General features: G+C 34.3%; 1 protein-coding gene across 1 annotated transcript in view; it reads left to right on the top strand.

Moving 5' to 3' along the window:
* CSMD1 (CUB and Sushi multiple domains 1) overlaps positions 1–22,868 on the top strand; it is a 1,041,152-nt gene that overhangs the window by 791,543 nt on the left and 226,741 nt on the right. Inside the window, 6 exon segments of the mRNA XM_079329059.1 lie at positions 64–246; positions 2,074–2,400; positions 4,120–4,314; positions 9,013–9,151; positions 13,431–13,618; positions 20,876–21,064. Of these exon segments, the coding sequence (XP_079185185.1) occupies positions 64–246; positions 2,074–2,400; positions 4,120–4,314; positions 9,013–9,151; positions 13,431–13,618; positions 20,876–21,064 (1,221 nt within the window).

The following is a 22,868-nucleotide window of genomic DNA, read 5'->3' as shown; positions in this document are numbered from 1 at the left end:
GACATATAAATTGATTGCAAATGTTTTTTCCTTACTATTGCATTTGAATTTTTTGATATTCAGAAATAGAGAAAGGAGGTTGTGGAGATCCTGGAATTCCATCATATGGGAAAAGGACTGGCAGCAGTTTTCTGCATGGAGACACACTTACCTTTGAATGTCAAGCAGCTTTTGAACTGGTGGGAGAGAGAACGATTACATGTCAACAGAATAACCAGTGGTCTGGCAACAAACCCAGCTGTGTTTGTAAGAATTATATATTTTTTTTCCGTATTATTTTTCTGACTTTAACCTCTTGCATTTCTTAACATTTGTGGCTAATCAACAAGAAAATATTCAAAGTACCTTAAAGACTTTTTCCGTCATGGCTTGGGGGTTTTTTTTGATTGACTCAGTAGATCATGTATGGGGCTTGTCACAGAGAACTGTTTTATCCTATTAGCAGATAAGTGTTCAAAAGGATTCTGGCATGCAAAACAGCCTGCAGATCCACTAAAGAAAAGACTGGGTTGATTTTTTTTGGTGATATACTGCAAATATCAATGTGAATACATGTGAATACAAATGTGAATATGAATATAAAGAAGTTAAGAATATCAAACATAAGAAAATTTTATGTAAGGTCATTAGCTGTGATTTTTGTTTTCAGAGATAAATATATTTGTTGTTTGGAGAGGGTTGTTTATGGTTTTTTAGTTTTTATTTGGGGGGGAAGTTTGTTTGGAGTTTGTTTATGTGGTTTTTGTTTTATGGGGGAATGGTTTATTTGGGTTGGGTTGAGTTTTTTTCCTTTTCTTTTTTTTTCCTTTCTCATAAAGTAGAGCCAATATTTCAAATACACAGGTATATTAGGCACTTTAGTTCTGCAGATCGCATTAACTTTTCGTTTTAAGGGTCATACAAATCAGTACTGGATTTCACAACCATAACAACCTTTGTTATGGTATCCTGCTCTTTGGACATGTATGTACTTTGAAGCTGTGTTGGTACAGGACTTAAAGTGAGAAAGATTTCTCTGGACCAAAATAATTCTCAGTATGCCTTGTAAAGCTGAAATGTGTCTAAGCATGTAAATAGCTGGGCACAGAGACAGTTCAGCTGCAGTTCCCTTTGAAGACAGAAGTTGTTTCTTCATGGTGCTGTATTGCATTGGATTGCTGTATCAGATTTTGTTGACAATGTAGAATATTTTACTGTGCTTCCAGTGTTGCATATGCACATGCCCTGTGAAAGAGCATGGAATTTATAACATCTGTTTACACACACTGAGTTCAGTTTGATGCATTTGAAGAGCTGAATAATGGTTATGCTTTGTGTCAATTAGTATTAAGTGGGTCTTCCCCTTTCTGAATGCACTGTACTTGTGTCTACAATACCAGTGAGGAAGTCAAGACTCTGAAACTAATTAGGAAATGTCTTGATGAGAATGGGCTCAAAAGAGTTAGCAAGGATGATAGCAATAATAATTTTTGGTTTAGTTCTATGCCATCAAAGGGAAACTAGGATAAAATAAGTTCAGACTGTATACTCTTAAGATTTCTTGATTCACTCACATCAAAATTTCCACTGTTATTTGTATCAGTATGAACTTTTAACTACAGACAAAACTGGCCCTTGTGATTGATTTATTTTTTGTTTTTTGGGTTTTTTTGGGTTTTTTGTTGGTTTTTTTTTTGTTGGTTTTTTTTTTGTTAAATATAGTTTAATGCATATTTGGAAAACAAGTCAAATTTAGAGATCATATTTTCTGGTTTGTTTTTTTTTTTCAAATTCTGATGCATCAAGCATTATTTTGCTTTCTTTGGTATTCAGTACATGCTAATTGCAGGCCCTGCTTCAAGTAATTTGGATTCACCTGGGAAAAAAAACAAAACTTTGGAGAACTGCTCTGAAAGTGTTGAATATTTTCTGTTTGCATGTGTAGTAGTTTTTGACATCCAGGGTTCAAAATCATCCTTTTCCACAAAAATAAACAAACAAACAAAAAAAAAAAAAAAAAAAAAAAAAAAAGTAGAAAGACAAATATAAAGTTTGTGGATAGCATTTTGAGAATCTTATTATTCTTTCCTTTAGTTTCATGTTTCTTCAACTTCACCACACCATCTGGAATTATTCTTTCTCCAAATTACCCTGAGGAGTATGGGAACAATATGAATTGTGTTTGGTTAATTATCTCTGAGCCAGGAAGCAGAATCCATCTGATTTTCAACGATTTTGATGTCGAACCTCAATTTGACTATCTCACAATCAAAGATGATGGGATTTCAGATTTACCACCTCTTGGCACATTTTCTGGCAATGAGGTCCCTTCTCAATTGGCTAGTAGTGGGCACATAGTAAGACTTGAATTTCAGTCAGATCACTCTACCACTGGAAGAGGATTTAATATCACTTATACAAGTAAGAATTTCTGCCTTTTATTTTATGCCTAGTTTTATGCTTTCTTCATAATAATTAAAACAGAGAACATATTTATATGCATATTTATATTTGTAACAGAAGTAAATGGTCATGGTTGTGTAATTGCACTATTTTCAGATGTCTTCCTTCTATTCATTAGCTAATCTGAATCCTTATCCTTTATTTATTTTAATTGTGGTAGTGCTGAGGAATTCTCTTCATTATTTATTATTTCTAGTTTTTGTTCACACTGCATAAATGCAGTTCAGATCATTCACATCAAAGAATCCAGTGCAAGTATATTAAATTACTTGCATAACTTGAATAAGTTGAATAACTTGAAGAAGTTCATAAATTTATTAATCTTAGATCTTAAATATTGAGTTATTGATTGGAAAAGCATAAAAGTAATCATCAATGCAAACAAATAGTTCTGGGAATCTGCGTTGCTTTTGTATGTTTTTTTTTTTCCTAGTTGAATGGTGTGCAGTCTAAGAATACAAACCCCTAAGAATAGAGAGATCTCTTTTCTGCATTGCACATAACAGTTACACTCTGTTTTTTCTAGTGTCTAGAACACAGCTGAATTGATGCAGAAATCTTTCCTATAAGAGTACACTAATTTAGAATCATTCTTCTATCTGGCTACAGTCCCTTTAAGAATTTTAAGAAAGTGCTGCCTTTGAGAAGGCAATTCTCAAATGTACACAGTTTAATTGTAACTGGACAACCAGTCCAAAAGTTGTTAAATGTGGACCTACTGGCCGTGTACATGTAGAAAGTCTCTCCTGTGTGGGCAGCCAGGCTTGGAAATATCTGGCTACACATGGCCCTCTGTTTTGTTTATATAAAAATACATTACTAAACAGCACTCTCAATAGAAAATGAGTCGCAGCATTGTCATATAGAAAACATTTTTACATTTGCTGTAGATTGCTAACTCTCCTAAAAGTTTTATGAGTTCATTCAAAGATGTTACTTGTACAGAGGTTATCATTTTAGCTGAATAAATTATCTTCTAAGATTATAGAAGTCAATTGACAATAACGTTGTCTTTGAGACCTTTTGCACTGTTTCTGTGTTGTGTCAATTAAAATAATAGTGGTTTTGGCCAAGGTGTTTTCTTGCATTATTTAGAAAGATTCCCCACATAAAGCTGGAATCATTGATTTCAGTCCTTCTTAAGTCTTAGATGTCTAAACTGGTCTTTTGCTTTTAAAGGAAAGGACAGTTTTTGTCTTTTGCAAAATGACAGGGAATAAAAAGGGGAAGCCATTTCCTCTTGTTTTATCACTTGACACCTGTGAAAAGAGACCAATACCTCCTTTCAGGTAGTTGTAGGGGAAAATAGGGGCTTCCCTCAGGTTCCCCTTCTTCAGGTTAAACAACCCCAATTCCCTTACATTAGAGGCAAAACAGCTGAATTTTGTCCAGAGGAAAACAGGCAAATTGTTCTTATGTAGCTAAGCCACATATATCTGAAAACTTCTGAATTCCAGCTATGTTGCATATGTGTGAATGTTATTGGATTTGAAGCTTTTTATTGAGAAATTTTCTATACTTTGAATTATATACCACTATATTACAACTGAAATACCATTCTCCTCCTTCTCCAAAAAAAAAAAAAAAAAAAAAAAGACACAAAGTTTAAAGGGGTAGTTTTTATCATTGCTATTATTGTGGGTTTTATTACCAGTATTATTGCTGTGTTTTAAACAGCCTTTGGCCAGAATGAGTGTCACGATCCAGGCATTCCTATAAATGGGAGGCGTTTTGGAGACAGATTCCTTCTGGGAAGCTCTGTTTCCTTTCACTGTGATGATGGCTTTGTGAAGACTCAAGGCTCTGAATCCATAACCTGTATTATGCAAGATGGAAATGTAGTATGGAGCTCCACTGTCCCACGTTGTGAAGGTAAGGGCACAAGCTTTACTTTGCACTTACAGTTTGAATAATTACGCTATTTAAAATTTAGCTTACTTTTTACCTTTTGCACATAAATAAGACTGCTTTACCTGAAGTTATTCATTTATCTTAACTCTCTTCCAGTCAAGTGAGAGCACAATAATAGAAACAAAATAGCTTGCTTTTATATTCTTGGAATAAATTAGCATTCTACAAATCTGGTTGCTATTGTTTCCAAGTTCTGATTGTCACCATCATTACTTGTTTGTGAATTATAACTGCTGTAACAGTTTTGGCTGTAGTTCACTGAAGAACATAATTATCTACCACACAGGAAGTAAATAAAGCTTCTATATAAGTTCTTTTGGAAAATTTATCCCTTTAACTTTCTCAAAATGAAAGTATACATGAATTTTTGTGGGTAATGTTATAACCTGCAGTACACTTATTCCTGAGTAATTTAGGGAAAATCAGAGCTATGTTTAATATTCATGATATTCCTAAAAATTTCCAAATTTATGTGCTTCTCCTTTCCTAGGTGAATAAACAGACCAAGATGATCTCTATTAGGTATGAAGCTCTCTTTAGGATGAAATAGAGTAAGAATTGCTTAGTACTTAACTGATAGGTCCTAAAGTCAAGGCAGATTAGTGCATTTAGTAATTGATTAAGGTATGTTTTTTAAAAGTCATGTTCAAACTGTATACTTTTATTAAACAATAAATACATAGATAGACTCCAAATTCAATGATATTTTTTGGGGAGAAACTATTCCAAACTTTCTAAATCTCACATTTCTATTCATTTCAGTGTTATTGCAATTACTTAAGGATTTGAATCATATGACTTTCTGTGAGGATTTAGTTCTCATAAAACTGTGTATTGCAAAGAATATTTCAAAATACTGAAGAACCTTTCCATGTCTGCAGTTCGTTAGAAGAAGTGTATGTAAACCTGGATGTTGTACTAGCAAAATTTCTTACCCTGATTAAAGTATGTGGCACAGTGGAGCAGGATTTTTTCTTTTATTCTTAGAGCAAACTCACTACTACTCCAAAGCAGGGAGTATGGCGTTGTTTTTTGTCAGAAGATTTTTTTTCTAATTTTGAAGCTCTAGATTCAATTGTTAAAGTATTCAGTGTAATCTTTGGGTAATATTATTTTTGAAAATGCATAGATAAAGGACCAATGATGAACTCTTTGAAGGGAAAAAATGACAGAAGCAAATACAGAAATTACTTTTTCAGAAAATATATAGGTGCCTCTCAGTTATCCTTTCTTTGAAACTTCTGGAACGTTTACTTGGTTTTTAATGTTAAAGATTAAAGATTATTTAAAGATTAAACTATCTAAAGATTAAACTAAGAGACTGGTTTGGGGTTTTTTGTTTGTTTGTTTGTTTATTTTGTTGGTTTTCTTTGTTTGTTTGTTTTTTGGGTTTTTTAAAATATTTTGGTTTTTTGTTTCTTTTATGGAAGGAAGTAATTATGTTCAGGTTTCTCATACCTTTCAGGTTACATTCCTTTCTGATGTGGGTTCTCTTGATAATTGTAGGAGATTCTGGGCTTGTATCATAGTGTGGTCCTAGAATCCTAAGCATGATTTAGTCAGCTTCTAGTTGTCTGAGATTTCTGAACACCTGTTGTTTTTTTCTTGCTGCTCTGCTCTGTGGGTTTTTTTATATATAACAATCTCTATAAGCAACACCTGAAACACATGAAGTAAATGATGTACATGAAGTGTTATAATCAGTTGAGGATCAACATTCTTATGACTGTTATTGTTCATAGTATGATGAAATTTAATGTAAAAAACTATCGAATAAATTGATTTTCTCATTGGCTGTACACATGTAAGATTAATGCCATTTTACTGGCCTTTCATTTTGCTTCAAAGAAAATTCAGTGTGTTTCAGGATTTGTGTCTTGCTTTTATTTCCTACTCAAATCTAGAAAAAATCATTAGAGAAAAGTGCAAGTCATAAGTGAAATAAATAAACTCTCTGATTAGTTTCTTTTGTTTTTCTAAAAACATTGAAATAAAACCAGGCATATTAATTTGCAGCTCACAAGTTCATGTTACCATCCATTTCTACATGACATAATAAGTTGGTTTGTCACTACTTAGAGAAACAGAAGACATCAAGCAAGATTTCCTGTGCTGAAATATGGAATTTTCTGATAATGATACCATTGACTTCTTCTATGAGGACACTATAAATGATACTAAGATAAAATTACCTGCCCTTGAAAGTGTTCCTGTGTTATGCTGTGGCTTAGCCTTTAGTAAAACAACATTCCAAAGCCATGTGCCATGACCGATTAAATTTTTAAGGGACTTATGTTTTCCTAAATTTGTTCTGTCATTTCTGTGTTGTTTAATCCTGCTCCAAAGTCCTTTAATTTTGCTCTGAAAAATGCTCCCTGTCATTTTCATAGCCCTCTTACAATACATTAAAAAAAAAAAAAAATATGGAGGAGGATCAGGTTGGAGAACATTTAAACAAATTTGACATACAGGAATGGGTCTTATGGGATGCAGCCAAGAATTCTGAAGAAGCCATCCAATGACATCACAAGGTCACTTAATATCTTGGGAAGCTGATTTAAATCAGGGAGGTCCCTGAGGACTTCCCTGAGGAAGAAAGCAAATTCCAGTCTTGGAGAGTGGAAAGAAGGAAGCTCTGAAGAGCTATAGGTTTCATCTCTATCATTGGGAAAGGTGATGTAACAATATTCCTTGAAACCATTTCCAAGCCATATGATGTGGTTTAAACTCAGCTGGAAATTAGGCACAATGCAGCTGCTCCTTTTCCCTCCAACCCCTCCTGTGAGAGGGAGACAAAAGTCAGATATTTGGAGTTGAGATGGGAAAACAGCAATGAGATATAAGATTTTAAGATCAACAATATTAATAACAAAAGCATACAGGAGAGGATGATTTACATACAAAAATATGTTCACCCACTGCCTGACTGACCAACCAACCCAACCACGTTCCATTGTACATGGCCACCAAGACAAACAAAAATTGCCCCCTCAGATCCTCCTGCTCATGTTTTTCCTCAACTCCATGCCATCTCCTCTTCTTGCAAATGAAGTCCCTGCTGACCCCCAGAGATGGTGGGAGTGGTATAGAATATCCACCACACAGCTCCAAACTCTGCTTCCTCAAGGCTACTGCATGAAAATTAACTCTGTTCAAGCCAAAACTACAACAAAGTGAAGAAAGCTATGGTGACTGGGAGTAATCAACATGGATTTATGCAGAGGAAATCATGCCTGAACAACCTATTAGCCTTCTGCATTAAGATGATCTGAATGAGGGGAGAGTAATGGATATTCAATTTTAGTAACATGTTTGGCACTGTGTCATGCAAAATACTCAATGACAAACCCATGAAGCAGGGACTAGAGAAGTGGACAGTGAAGTGGACTGAAAACTGACTGAGCTGTTTGGCTCACAGAATTGTAGGCAGTGTCACAAGGTACAACTGGAGGCTAATTCATAGAGGTGTAACCCAATCTCAGGTATCCTATTGGATAGAGTCCCCTATCAAATACTATTTGAAATCTTCAGTACTAAACTGAATGCTGAGGCAGAATGTACTCTGACCAAGTCTGCAGATGATGTAAAACTGGAGGGACAGGCAGGTGTACCAGATGTTTGTGCTGCTATTCAGAGGGTCAAGAGAGGCAGGAGAACTGGGCTGAGAATAAATGACAGATCTTTCCCATCTATTCAGCATTGGTGATGCTATGTAGGGAGCACTGTGTGCACTCCTAGGACTCACAGTACAAGAAAAATGTGGACATACTGCAGTGAGCCCAGTGAAGCGTCACAAAGATAAGTAAGGATTTGGAGTATCTGTCATAAAAGAAGCAGTTGAAAGAACAGTGTTTGTCTCACCTGGAAAAGAAAAGGCTCAGGAAGAGGGATCTTGTCAATATGTACAGATAGTTGATAGGATAGTTTAAGCTAGTTTGAGCTAGACTATCTCCTCCATGGTGTAAAATGACTGAACAAGAGGCAGCGAACAGAAACCGAAATTAATTAATTTCTGTTTAAAGACAAGAAAAATCTTGCATTGTGAGAGTGATCAAACATTAAAACAGCTTGCCCAGAAAGTCTGGGGAGTGTCTGACTTTGGAGGAAAGGCATGATCCTGATTGGACGTGGTTCTGTGCACTTTATTGTTTTAAGCAGGAAGTAGATGAGGTGGTTTCCAGACATCCCCTTCAACTTAAACCATTCTATGATCCAATAGAATATTTGCAACTCCCAGTTCCACTGAGATCAGTGATTGCTCAAAAAGGTGGCACAGTACAATGGCAATAATTGCTTGGAACCATTTGTCTTATAAGTTTCCATCTAAATTTGGAATCATACTGGATCTAAATGTGATGAGACAGTGTCATTTTTAACAAGATCATTTTAACAACTGTGATTTTCAACAGAAGGAGGACTGGCAGACCGAAGTGCTATGCTCTCTGTGTTAAAATATATAGAGTTATGTCTTGATAAGATACATTGCAGGTCTTATGAGTCTGAAGAAAAGTGTTCATAACACATTTAGTGTTAAACTATTGAAACTATATTAAATTTATACTCTATTAATTTTAATTTGATTTCTAGTAATTTCATTGACTATACAATATATTAGAAATAAATGTTATGTTAAAAATATACATGTTTTTTATCTTACAGCACCATGTGGTGGCCATTTGACAGCATCGAGTGGTGTTATCTTGCCACCAGGGTGGCCAGGATATTACAAAGATTCACTTAATTGTGAATGGGTGATTGAAGCAAGACCAGGACATTCCATTAAGATCACTTTTGACAGGTGAGTATCATAAAACCAAGCAAGAAGTAAGGTCTGAGCATAAACACTTGCTTTATTATGGAAGAATAAGTATATATTGTAGGAACTCAAACCACAAAAAGAATCTCCATTGCAGCACTAACAGTGCTATTCCTACAAGCAGGCAATTAAAGCTTTTTAATGTGCTGTTTGCTTCCATTGTGCTCAGCAGGAAGTTCCAGAATTTTAAGATGCTGACTTTTTTTTCTCATTAAAGACTTAATAATATTTATAGGTTTATATTCATTTGCAAGCTATTTTTTTTTTTTTAATTAATGATCAGAAGCAAGCCTGAGGTTCAGGCTTCTTCATGTCTTCTTAAATGGAAATAGCAGCTTTATTTATAAGATGGAGCATTTAAATTTTATAAGAGGAAATGCATTGCCTGAAGTTGCAGATGTTTGAATGAGCATGACCTTAACAGTGTGAAGACATTATTTCTGAGAAAATTAATGAGAAACATAGGCTTCTGCACATGTGGTGCAGTTTAAGAACTTAATTTGCTGAATTTTAGTCAGATGCACATACATATTCCATTACAGGATTCTAGAGTTTTGTGTACTAATTGAACTGCAATGGCATTAAACAAGAACTTGGAGTTTACCTGATACAAAATGGAGAATCACATATAATTTTTGAAGAACAACAGATACACAATTAATCTACTTCAACATTATCTCAGTATTATTAGCAAATGGATTTTGTTGCCATTCCCTAATTGTTTAAATTGCAAAACAGTATTACCATTCAGCATGTTGGTTTTGGTACATAAGGAAGAAAACCTTTCCCTGTCTTCTTTGGAGATTTATGGAGCTTTTCTGGCAGATTTAGAAAATTCTAGAACTTTACTGCATCATATTATAAATTTTATTAAAAGTGTTACACTTGTTGATAATAATATAACTTTGATTTTACAATAAAATTATTTTCATTTGTCAGCTCGAAAGTTTTGTTACCTAGTTTAAAAATTCGATGAAAAACCTTTTTATTGCTTACAAGAAAAACTGACTTTGCTGTCTGATAATGTCAGCAAATTACAAAACAGTAATTTATTTTGTCAATTAATCAATGAATCAATGAATTTTATTAATAAAATATTTTTGTAAAGTATTTGGCCTAATTTGGGGAAAATGGAACCCTTTTATACTTTACTGTATGAATTGCCTCAAAGACCTATGTACCAGGATGAAGTTTTGTACAAATGTGATGCTAATAATGCAAATTATCTCACTCTTAAGCTAATGAAGTTTTAATGTTCCTAGACAAATGTGCCTTTCAGAGGCCTTAGAAATTTTCCAGAAGTAGCAGCAAATGACCCTACGATTATTTTATATTGAAACGTTTTGCATTTCAGATTGTGCCTAATGCCAGGAAGGGTAACAGAAAAGTAAAATCTAATTTGATTCAAGTAATTAGGAAAGGGGAAGAAAAATAATGGCTGACCTGAGGATCTTTGGTACTTTGGATCTTGATAAAAAAGATTTTGATAATTTATACAACTAATCCCTGCATCCAAAACCAACACAGCTGTATGAAGAATAGTATAACACAGCATCCTTTATTTTTAAAATTACCTATGTACATTTGGAGGACATCCTACTTATGTCTTACTAGTATGAGCAAGCTAGTAAACATTAAAATAAACTGAAACCCCAAAAAGTAACCCTTAATTAGGTACTTTTGGTAGTGATGAAGAGTTTCCAGTAATGAATAATCTTGATTTATCACTTTAGTGAGCGTACAAAGACTAAAGGTAAAAAACAATAACAAGTCCAGTCCATTAAAAAAACAATTCATTCCCATAAACCCTCAGAATCAGACAAGTAAATTATAAAGTCACACTTCAGTTTGACATGAGTAAGAATCTACTGAAAATGAAAATCATTGTCAGAGTAGCAATTGCTGTTAAGAGTTATTTTCTGGTTTCTGTCTCCAGCAAGGGTTTGCCATCCATTGTTGTCATACTGGCCTGCTAAGAAAAATACAATTGCTAGCTGAGAGCACTTTATTCCTAATTAGTTTGCCTCACAAACATAACTGTCAAAATAATTGAACTATTCAATTATTGATCTTGAGTCTATTCATTATGAGTACAAATAAAGTATTTAAACCAGCCTAGCTCTGTCTGTTTTCATCATTCTGCTGCAGGATGAATCAATGTATAATCTCTGAAATTATGGAAGTGTACTGAAAAACTGTCAAGTACTTTAGTGATGCCCTCTGTAACTGTCTATTTTGGTAAATTAAGTGGAATCAGTGAGCCTTTCCAGACACAAAAACTCATGTGTTTATGCAGTTAAATTGTTGAAAGAATCTCCAAGATGCTTTTTGAGTTTGTCAACCAGCATTCCCCCAAATTATAATCAAAAAGGGCCAAGAGTTACTGTGTGCAAGCAATCATTCATAATACAAAATTTGAATAGTATCTTCTTCTTTGAGAGGCTGTGGAAGTATTTAATAGTATGGATGTAGGCCATTTCATTCTAGCTGGTTTCACTGCCAGAAATGGGTCCTGAAAATGCTTAATGTATTAGCAAACCTGTATTCCACTGTCAGAGTGGATAGATAGCAGTAAAAGCAATCATCTGGATTTTATCCAGCTAATCCAAATAAAGTACCATAAATCTAGAGTTTTCTCTGTGAAGAGGAAGGAACAATATGAAGTGCCTAAGTCAGTTTCCCAGCAGTCATTAGCTCTGATAGCAATGAAAAAGCTTTCTGACTTCTAGCTGTACTTTTGTTTTCAGTGAACTGTTAGAGAAGAACTAGAAAGAATACTAAATACTTTTTAAAACTGAACTTGTTCTTACCAATATTGTTGTGTCTATGAAGATGTTTTTACAAGACCAGTGCTATTTGTTCTGTAAAATGTAATGGCCTGGGTGGGAGCTTGGTCATTCTGTCACCATTTCCTAATGAAGCAAAAAGTTTATTTACACTTTGAAGGAATTTCACACATATTTCTCCTTTCTCAATTATCTAATATTTTGCACTTTTCTTTATTTGCAAGGACACAGCTTGTTATCTCTAGACCAGTAACTGTGTCCCATATTGGCAAGACAGCTAAGGGCACTCGCTTTGAAAAAAGTATTGTATTGTGTAGGGATTTCTGCTGCTCTCAGAAGTTGAACTAACAAGCCTTATGGGAATAGAAGAGAAAAATCTCACAACATATGCATTTCTGAAAGATGAAAATAAGAATATTGAGTTTGCATGCAAATATATTTAAAGCAGTGTAGATATCTGTGTAATAGCACAAACTTCATTGACAGGAAAATGTATGTGTGCATGGTTCAGATGCTACAGCATATCAGAATCTGATATAACCACAGGCTGTCTTGAAAAGTATTTGATGTAAAAAGTGCCAGTTCAAATTCATCTAGAGAAAGAATAAATTTGTGCTGTTTGATTTAAGAACTAGTAGTAGATTACTGCACAGACAGATAGCCATTATGAATTGGAGAAATGTGATGTGGTTTAGTGATTGACAGACAGATTGACTCTGCTGTTGATTTTAAAGTTATATTTTCTTTCAAATCAACCCTCATTAGTCTCCTTACTTTCCACTCTTCTCTATATTACCTGGGGATTTTTTGACACACTAAAGTAAACTAAGAAGCCACAGTTATTATAACCGTGAATTTCAATGAATTTCAAAATGAAGGCTTGATTTAAATCTAATTTTTTTTTACTGCTTTATTTCATAGGAGAAAAATTATTACCTAAAAGTAAAGTCACAAGCTATGTTAGAATAAAATCTTTGGATAAAAAAAATTTAAATACTTGACTATCTATAAAACATCTTTTGCCAAATAGCAAGCATCAAATAATGAAATTATTGAGATGAAATAATGAAGTTTATTGAAGATGTTCCTAGGATGTCCAACTATTTCTTAACCTGAGGATGAAATAAATAATGGTTTTTCATAATGCAGTTTTGTTTAATACAATTTGCATTTTTGTATCCAAATTTGCCACTAAAGTCTTTCTATATGCCAGTCATATGGCTGAAGTATCCGGAATGCTTACATCTTACATCCTTACAGACTTTTCACAATAACACAAAACAAAGGAAGAAAAAAAAATAATTAATGAAGCTTTCTTTAATTGTTATTCTTATTAATACATGGATGGATTTATAGCTGTGTAATTTTTTCATGTATGGTATTCTTTATCTGTTACAAGTGGGTTGTACCTCTAACACTTGAAGAAAACAGCACCATTTGTCAATCCACCAGCTAACTTACATATTGGTTTTCAGATTCCAAACTGAAGTTAATTATGACACTTTAGAAGTCAGAGATGGGCCAGCAAATTCATCACCGTTAATTGGAGAATACCACGGAACACAAGCACCCCAGTTCCTTATCAGTACGGGAAATTATATGTACCTGCTGTTCACTACGGACAACAGTCGTTCCAGTGTTGGTTTCCTAATTCACTATGAGAGTAAGTTTGGTATTTCTCAAGTAGATTTTTTTTTTTTTTTTAAATATTCAATTAGAAAATGAGCAAATAAATGGGAAAAAAATCAGTTGTTATATCTGTGTAAGAACAAATTATGTTCACTTTATGCTGCACTGACAGATAATTCTGGAAGTATTCATTTTGGAAATCTTTTCTTCATGAGTTCTTTTATGTTATTCAGAGTCCTTACAGACGTAGTTGTTTTATCAAATGCAAAGTAATTTTAGAAACTTTCCATCGTGGATAAAGCTTTATTGTTTGGGTGTCTCCTATCTTCCTCTAACTTTCTTTTTCTCCTTCTCTGGTTTTTGTAGGCTGAATAGACTTGGACACCTCAACTATAATGTTTCTAAAATGCAAATAGATTAATAATAATATCTTCATGTGAAATAAGAATCATCACAATAGAATTTACTTTTAAATTAAGTGCATAAATTGACATATATTAAATGGTCTGAAGCCACTGGGTTTCTCACAGAGCTAAAATTGTCTCCATTTTGCCTTGTGTTCTATATGTTTGTGTAACACATCTGCTGCAGAGTCTATCTTCTTGTGCTGGTCAGTCAGCATCAGGAGCTCCCATAGCATTTCTGTGATCCCTTTCTCAATATTGACAATTGTGTGCATCACAGAGGGAAGGTCATCACAATAACTAGTAACATGGGGGTGCTAAGTAGAGAAAGCCAGTGTTTCCAAAGAGCAAAACCAGGCAGAAAGAGTTAATGGAGGCCTTGAGTAATCTGCTAGGAACACAGGAGACTAAAATTATATTTTGATTTTCCCTGGAGGTTTAACTACAGAAGTTGATAATTTTAAATACATCTCAACACAACTTCTATTTGTTTCATATTTCTTACATTTGTAGAAGACAAGGTAGTCAATTTTAAGTTTTAGGAAAAGTTTCTGAATATTTTCTTTGCAAGTTCAAATACCTGTCTTATTTGGAAGTATCTTAAAAATCTTCCAGTTATACTCATAACTTTGATGATCAAATAAATCACTGCACTGTGAAGCAGAAGGCTCTTAACCTTGCTTAAAATAAAAGGCTCAATATAAGCTAAACTGAGTTGAATCTGAGGTGGCAGTAATATTCTATTAAGCTAAAATATGACTGTAGTATAGCTTTAAAAGTATGTAACCCATGAAAGGTACTGTGAAAGATGTGAAGATAATTTGTTCACTCCTTAAATTTCTGTTATTCAGCCTTTTGATGACACTTCAAATATAGCTAATGCAAGACAGGATAGGTAGGATAACTCTAACTGTAAGTTGCTCCTTTGTTTATTGAAATTTTTCTTTCCTTATGTAAAAGAACATGATAATTTGCAAAGCAAATTGATCAATTATATCTTAAATCCAAATGCTTTGCTTGAAAGTGTGTTTTTGTGGACTATTATTTCCTTTTATCCTAAAATTTATATGAAAAATAGATAACAATTTAGTAATGCATTGAGACAGTCATATTACACTCTACATTGATATATATTTGGTAAACATTACAATTGTGTTACATAGAAAATTGTTTTAACGTACAATTCAAAGGTTACCCATCTTAGTAAAAATGTTCCTTATTGAGGCCATTGAAAAAAATCCACAAAATCAATATTATGATTTTTCTTAAATGAAAATCATCAGTAAGAAAGAAGTAGAGGTAATCCTTTATTCACAATGTATAAAGTTAAGTATTTGTTTAGATTAGGTTTCAGAAAATAATTTTTTTGGCTCATAAATATGCAATCTTCATGGATTTGACTAAGTACTGAAATCATTCAGCCCACAATCAAATTTAGCCATGATAACAAAGCATCAAAATACTTCCTTACATTTCCTCATTTGATGAAGAAAGAATCCTTTGAATAGTCTGGATATGAGGAAAAGATTAATACAATTTTCTGTGGCAGGATACAGTCAATGGAAGAAGATTTGAAATATTGGAGGAGATTTTTTTTGTTTCAGCAGTCCATTTTATTATGCCTAAGAAAAATCAGTAGAGTGGCTAAATAGGAAAGGCAGATTTTCGGAGGATGACCCTAAAATAATAGAGTTTATGATTTGTAAGAAGTGGAAGAATGAAGCAACATGGTGAATAAATTAACAGTTTTCAAAAATCTAAACCAAAAAAATTGGCAGATTGACAGGTGAATGTCCTTGAGTCCTTACAAATGAATTCTGAAAGTAATTTATAAAAGAAACTGAATGAAACCCCAAGAGAAAACCATTGTTTTTTTGGTGATTTTGTTTTGGTTTGGATTTTTTTTGTTATTGCTTTTCCTTGGCTTTGTTTCATTTTGGGAGTTTTTGTGCTTGTTTTTTTTTATTTTCTTTTTTTTTTCCTTTTTTTTTTAGTTTTTGAAAAAGGTACCTGCAGCTATTAAAAAATCCCTTTTAATGATGTAACTCAAGAGTTAGTAATACAGGTATTAGTTATATTTAAATGTTGCTAGAGATAGCAGTCAAAGAATAACATAGATCTCTTAGGATAAAAACAAAAATCCAAAGTACATATTTATTTCCAAGAACAAGAGACAGAAAGACAGTAACAAAAATAACTAAATATATTCAAATAAAGGGAAAAATTACTCTAAGGACATTTGACCAAAAATCAACTGTTACAGGCTTGTTTTGTTCCTGTTTCACAACTTGTGCAGAAAATAATAATTTTTATCATATACTTAACATAATTAAGTTAACATTTTCAAGGTAAGAGTATGGCATGTGGAGTGAGGTACTACACAATATTGAAATAGTTAAATATATTTTGTTCATCAGGGACTGTTGAAATTCCCTGTGCTATATTCAGAGGAAAAGCAGAAGGACCACTCCACTGAAAATTATGTCTGAAAATTCAAATCTGTAAGAATGTTTAAAAAAAATTCAGAAGGGCACTCGTTTTTCCAAGCAAGGACGGAAAAGAAAAAAAAAAAAAAAAAAAAGAAGAAGATATTTGGACCAGAAGGGTCAAGGACATTAGTTTTATCTTTACTCTTGAAAGATACTAGTTTCAGGCTGATAAACAAAATGATAAGGAATAAATTATTTGTATTTGATAAAAAAAGATTATGTCAAACCAACTTAATTTCTTTCTTGACAGGTTAACTGCTTTTGTAGATTTGGAAATGGAATGGGGAGGAGAAAGTTCTGTGCTCACATTCATAAGCTTTTAGAACTCTTTCAGAAAAAAAAAATAAATTTAGAGTGGGTGAAATTATTCTAGTGCAATAAGTGTACAGTAAGGTACAGTAGGCACTAGGAAAATTTCTCAAAAAGGCTGTGAAATCTCCATCCTTTGAGATACTAAAAATATATCCAGAAATGGATCCACCTGTGCAACCAGCTTTAGGTGATCCTGCTTGAGCAGGGGTTTGGACTACATGACCCCCAGAGGTTCCTTCCACCTTAAATTATTATGTGATTTCTGTGATGCTGTAAAAAAAAAAAAAAAAAAAAAAAAAAAGGAAACATAAAATTAGTAATTTTGATGACAATATAAAAACAGTTACACTTGGATGATGATTCCAGCCTACAATTGAAACTAGCAATATGATTGGGAAGGTTAGAATTCAAAAGAAGCTAGATGAACTGAAGAGTGTAAAACAAAACCAGTTCAATTCTATAAACAAACATGCTAAGCCTAAATGGGGAAGGAAAAATGCCATGCACAAACACAAAACAGGGATATAAGAGAAAAAGTTTTGGATGTCACACAGAATTCATGTAATCTAGAAAAAAATGTAGTAATATTGCAAAAAGTTGAATCTTCTAGACATTATATTTAACCATCTAAAACCCCAAAAGACAACTTCAGAAAATACATTTGGTTTGTTTATGGGATTTTTAATCTAGGACTTCTTCAAAAATTATGTCATTTTTTTGATGGCCAGGGAGATTCCTGTGTTTGGGTTGTGACACAGTTTAAAGAGAGTAGAAGGTTGCTAACTTGAAAAATATGACACATAAGGAGTCATTGAAAGGTTTGTACTTGTTTAGAAAAAGTATGACTTGGCAGACAGGGGGTAAAGCGTGATAATGGTGTCATGGTCCCAGGTAGCTAATAACTGCAGCCTGTCCTAGAGTTTGATCTACTGCCTGTGCTCCTTCTCAATCAACTCTTTACAACTATTTTCCAACCACATTTATCACTGTTGTGCCAGAATTTCTCATATCTTCTTGTGGTCAGGACCCTCAGTATTGCCCATTATTTAATTTTAGGTTATCTTCTATTAAGGAAAAGAATCAAATATTCAACCAAAGGAGCAAAGATTTTTTTTTTTTTTTTTTCAGCTTGGTCATGGTCACTGAAACTTACATACTGAATATCTTTTCCCTCGGAATGAAACTGTTGCCTGAGCTGAGTTTATTTATTTAACACTACTACTTCAGTCAGGAAGCTGGAAGTTGATAAATTTCCTAAAGCTTTTGGTCTTATTTCAAAAATGTGAAACAATAGAATCAATGTAATTTTGAATTATCATTTCAAAAAGAAACTGATGAGTTTACCTGTCATGCGTGACTCAGATTGCCAAAGTAGCTGATGTGTTCAGGCAGGGGTGGCCCTAAGAGGAGGGAATTTTAAGAGCGCTGCTATGGACCTCTACCTACACTAACATCTTTCAAAGTATGAAGTATGATTTTTCTGAAAAGAGCTTAATGTATATCAAAGTTAAAATTTCATACAGATGAAATTATAAAGGGCAATTTCAGTGAAGAATATTATAGAATTAAATGGGTTCTTTGAGACTATATTAAGCAATTTTATCCAGGCAAAAGAAATCTAAAAATGCACTGTGTTAGATAATACAGTACATTTGCATTAAGAGTATGCAGCCAAGTCCAGAGAAACTTATTAGTCTAGAATTTCTGTATGTCAGGGTTATCTCATGAAAACTAGATCATAAGCTTTCAAATCTAAATTCTGAGATATAAGAACAGCTGGAGGGTACAGAGAAAATTTCTCTGTGAAAGCTAGAGTCATTATTGATGATATTTTATTTGTAGTCCGCTTCCAACACTCATATCTACAGTTCTGAATCCTTCACTTTATGCCTTGATAAATCAATTTTTTTCCTTAATTTTGAACTCATCCTACTTTGTTCCTAAGGCTGTAGGGTAGTCCTGGATAAACAGGGCAGGGTAGAATTAATAAACTAAGAGTACAACATCAATAGAAACAGTTAAAGATTCACAAGCAGCAGAGAGGACCAGCACCTTTTTACCCCTTTAGAGGGCTAAGAAACTAGGAAATGCCTGTGAAGAAGACAGCTGTGGTAGAGTAACCTTGACTAGATCCTAGGTGCCCAGATCTTAAAAACACTTCACCCTACCCCTCTGTTCTTCTCTGGCAGAACTGCACTTTCAATTTTATCTACTTCCTCCTTATGAGAGGTGCAGGGGGATAGGGCATGAGGGTTGTGGCCAGTTTATCACACATTCTTGTTGCTCCTTCCTCCTTGGTGGAAGGACCCCTCAGACTCTTCTCCTCCAGCATTGGGTTCCTCCCTCAGGAGACAGCCTTCCATGGATATTTAAATTTTGAATGCTTCCTATGATTTATCATTCCTAATGAATGGTTCTGGCATGAGCTGCAATCTTTCAGGAACAGAGTGCTTCAGTGTGGGTCTCCCACAGTGTCACAGATCCTGCTAGGACCCTACTCCTGTGTGGCCTTGCAACAAGATCACAGCCTCCTTTGAGCATCCATTTGCTTCTGAGTGGGATCCTGCACAGGCTGCAGGAGGATCTCTGATCCACTGTGAACCTTCATGGGCTGCAGTAGGACAGTTCTTCCACCATGGTCTTCAGCATGGCTTGCAGGGGCTTCCAAACCTTGAGCATCTCCTCCCTCCTCTTCTTCACTGACCTCAGTGTCTCAGAATTCTTGGTCTCACATTCTCTCACTTCTCAATGGCTGCTGTTTTTCTGCAGCAGCTTTTGTGTCCTTCTTGAATATGTTATTCTAGAGGCTCTACCACCATCTCTGAGGTGCCCATCCTGATGGCAGGTGGCATTTGGTTGTGTTGGACATGTGAAAAGTTTATGGCACTTTCTCACAGAAGCCACTCCTGTAGCCACCCCTCTCTACTAACTAACACTTGGCCATTCAAGCCTAATTCAAGGGTGAGGGTGACAGGGTAGTTTGGTTTTTGGTTTTGTTTCTCACCATCCTAGTCTATTTTTAATTTGCAATAACTTATATTGTTTTTTCTTCAAATTGAGTCTAGTTTGACTATGATGGTAATTATTAAATGATATTATTTGTCTTCGCCATTGAGTTCCTTCATGTTATTTCCTACCTTTTCTGTTATTTTCTACCTACTCTCTCCCCCTGTACTGTTGAAGGGTGTAATGAGAGACCAGCTGAGCAGAGGACTGGCAGCTGGACAAGGTCAATTCACCACACACAGTAACAGAAAATCAAAAAAATTCCTGTCATCTCAATAGAGAGTCTCTATTTGTTTCCCTATGTGTATACATTATTGATCATTATATTATTAAATTCTACCATGCCTTGCTATCACTAGAAGCACAATGTATAATGTTCAGTTAATGAGCCTCCATTTGATAATTTCAGGGAGTTTTTTTCAGTGGATAGCTCCAGGTTTATTTCCAAATACTATTTAATCTCTCCTGTAAGACATAATTACCAGAGACTCTTTCTGTCAGCTAAGAGTTATACAAATGTGAAGGCTAAATTATTTATCCTTCTTTTTTTTTTCATGCATAGGATAATATCTGTAAGAATTCAGTAGTTTGTGAGTCTTCAATTGCAGTTTTTTGACATTGCTTCTTGTTGTACCAAGTAATCATAACTGTGCAGAGAAAAATTGAGTTGTCCTGCAGTACCAGAAACTGAATAGATGAAATAATCAAATATTATCTATGTACTAGCAAAATTTTTATTCATACTTTGAACTGTAGTATCTTCCTACAGTTCTAGAAGTCCAGTACTTTTATTGGCTTGGTGTTCTTAATTCATTGACAAAATATACTTTAAAGCTCCAGTCTCTTTCTATTTCATTTGGATTTCTCTATTCTATGAAATTTAACATTGGAAAAGCATTCTGTGAGTCAGGGTTTTATATCCCATATCATTCTCAGGCAATGATAACTAGGCTCTTTTGGAGGCTCTTTTTTTCTCCTGTCTTCCTTGTGTTGTGTTTTGTTTTGTTTTGGTTTGGGTTTTTTTTCTGTTTATTCTCTGAAAAAAAGGTGAAAAAGCAAAATTAAATCTGTTTGTTTCAGGTGTTACTCTGGAATCAGATTCCTGCCTCGACCCGGGAATTCCTGTGAATGGCCATCGCCATGGTAACAACTTTAATATCCGCTCCACAGTAACCTTCAGCTGTGATCCAGGATATACACTGAGTGATGAAGAACCTCTCATATGTGAAAGAAACCATCAGTGGAATCATGCATTACCCAGCTGTGATGGTAAGTGTCAAGCTCTTCAGATGGCAGCTTTAAAGTCCATAAAAATTAGTCTACTATTTTTCAGAACTAATTAAGCTTGTCATTGCTACTAACTCCCTTCAATTGCAACACGATCCACACTTTTAAAAATGTATTTTAATGTTATTAAAAGCCATGCTTTACGTCTCTGTATCAGCTTTCAGTGAAGTACTGAAAAAAAAGCCACATATTCACAAATAGGAAAATTCAGATTCCTGCAGGGGCCTTTGTTCAACTGTGAACCAAAATGGTGCCTTACAACTAATACTTCTAAAACAAAGCCAATAAACTTAATTTATATTTTAAAATCTAAATACTGCATACCAAAATGATTGCTTGAAATTTAGGATGATCAATGCTAAAACAGATAGACAATGATCAGCCAATATAATTAATTTTCTTAAATACTTTTGTTCTGAAATTTCGTTTAATTTATTGTTTTGATGATGTGAAGTATGAAACTGTCTAGAGCTTTCATGAAACATTTGTTTTTAGTTGCTGAATCATTTCATGGTTTAACCACAGCTAGCAACCAAGCCTCACACAGCCACTTGCTCACTCCCACCAGCAGGATCAAGGACAGAATCAGAAGGCTAAAAGTGATGACACTCCACAGTTGAGATAAAAGCAGTTTAGTAAGAAAAGCAAAAACTGTGCACACAAGCAAAGCAAACCAAAGAATTTATTCACTGCTTCACAAGGACAGCAAGTGTTCAGCCATCTCCAGGAGAGCAGGGCCCCATCACATACAATGGTCACTTAAGATGACAAATATCATCAGCCTGAACTTCTCAATTTTCCCTTTCTCTCCCAGCTTTATACACTGAATGTGAAACCATATGGTGTAGGATATTCTTTGGGTTAGCTGCAGTCCCTGCTGTCTCCTCCTAGCTGTCCACTCACCCCCAACTTCCTCACCAGTGTGACATATGAAAAGCAGAAAAAGTCTTGGCTCCATGTAAACCCTGCTCAGCAATAACAAAAGCATCGATATACTATCAACCCTGGGCACAGCACAAATTCAAAACACAGACCCATACTGAGAAGAAAAATAACTCTATCCCAGCCAAAACCACTACAACTGTATCCACAATTATTTCTGTGTTCTTTTTTGCAATTGGATTTTTTGGCTAAGTTCTGTTTCTGTTTCTGTGAACCACTGAATCAACTTAATTTCTTCATGGAATCCTTGTATAGTTGCTACAAAATCCCTCTTATAGAAACCACAGAATAACAGCAAGAAAAGGCTCTTGCTTTAGTGAATTACTTATATTAATATATTTGTAACTTGCTTTTCAGGTCCGAGGTTTTCATTAATTACAGTAGAATGTCAGAGGACACAGAGTTAGATTCAGCAAAGTACTTTAATTTCTCTGTTTTAAACTGTTTTGTTAAATCTAAGCACTAGTCTTCTCCTTCTAAGTCTCACTACAGCCTTCTGGCCCCATGCTCAAAGCATCTAAACCACCAAATGATTATTATAGAAGTTAGCCAATCTAGTATTCAAACTCACCTTTTAATCACTACAACTCATTCCTCCTTTACAAGTACAGATACAAAGCATTTTTAGAATTATTCATTGTTTTTCTAGGTTTCTTTCCTTGTTTGCTTTGCCGTGATGGGTTGATAAATGTGAAGGAATCTTAAGTTTGAATACTATTCTCTTCTTTTTATATTTACTCTGTAATAAAAGGTGTGGATTTATTTTTGCATTAAAATATCAATACTAAACACTTTTGTTTTCATATGAATGTTGAACTTCAGGAATATCTAGTCAATTTTTACT

Source organism: Erithacus rubecula, assembly GCF_903797595.1.
Source record: "Erithacus rubecula genome assembly, chromosome: 2".
Classification (NCBI taxonomy): domain Eukaryota; kingdom Metazoa; phylum Chordata; class Aves; order Passeriformes; family Muscicapidae; genus Erithacus; species Erithacus rubecula.
Note: the sequence above shows the minus strand (reverse complement) of the source record. Positions and strands in the feature narration are given on the sequence as shown.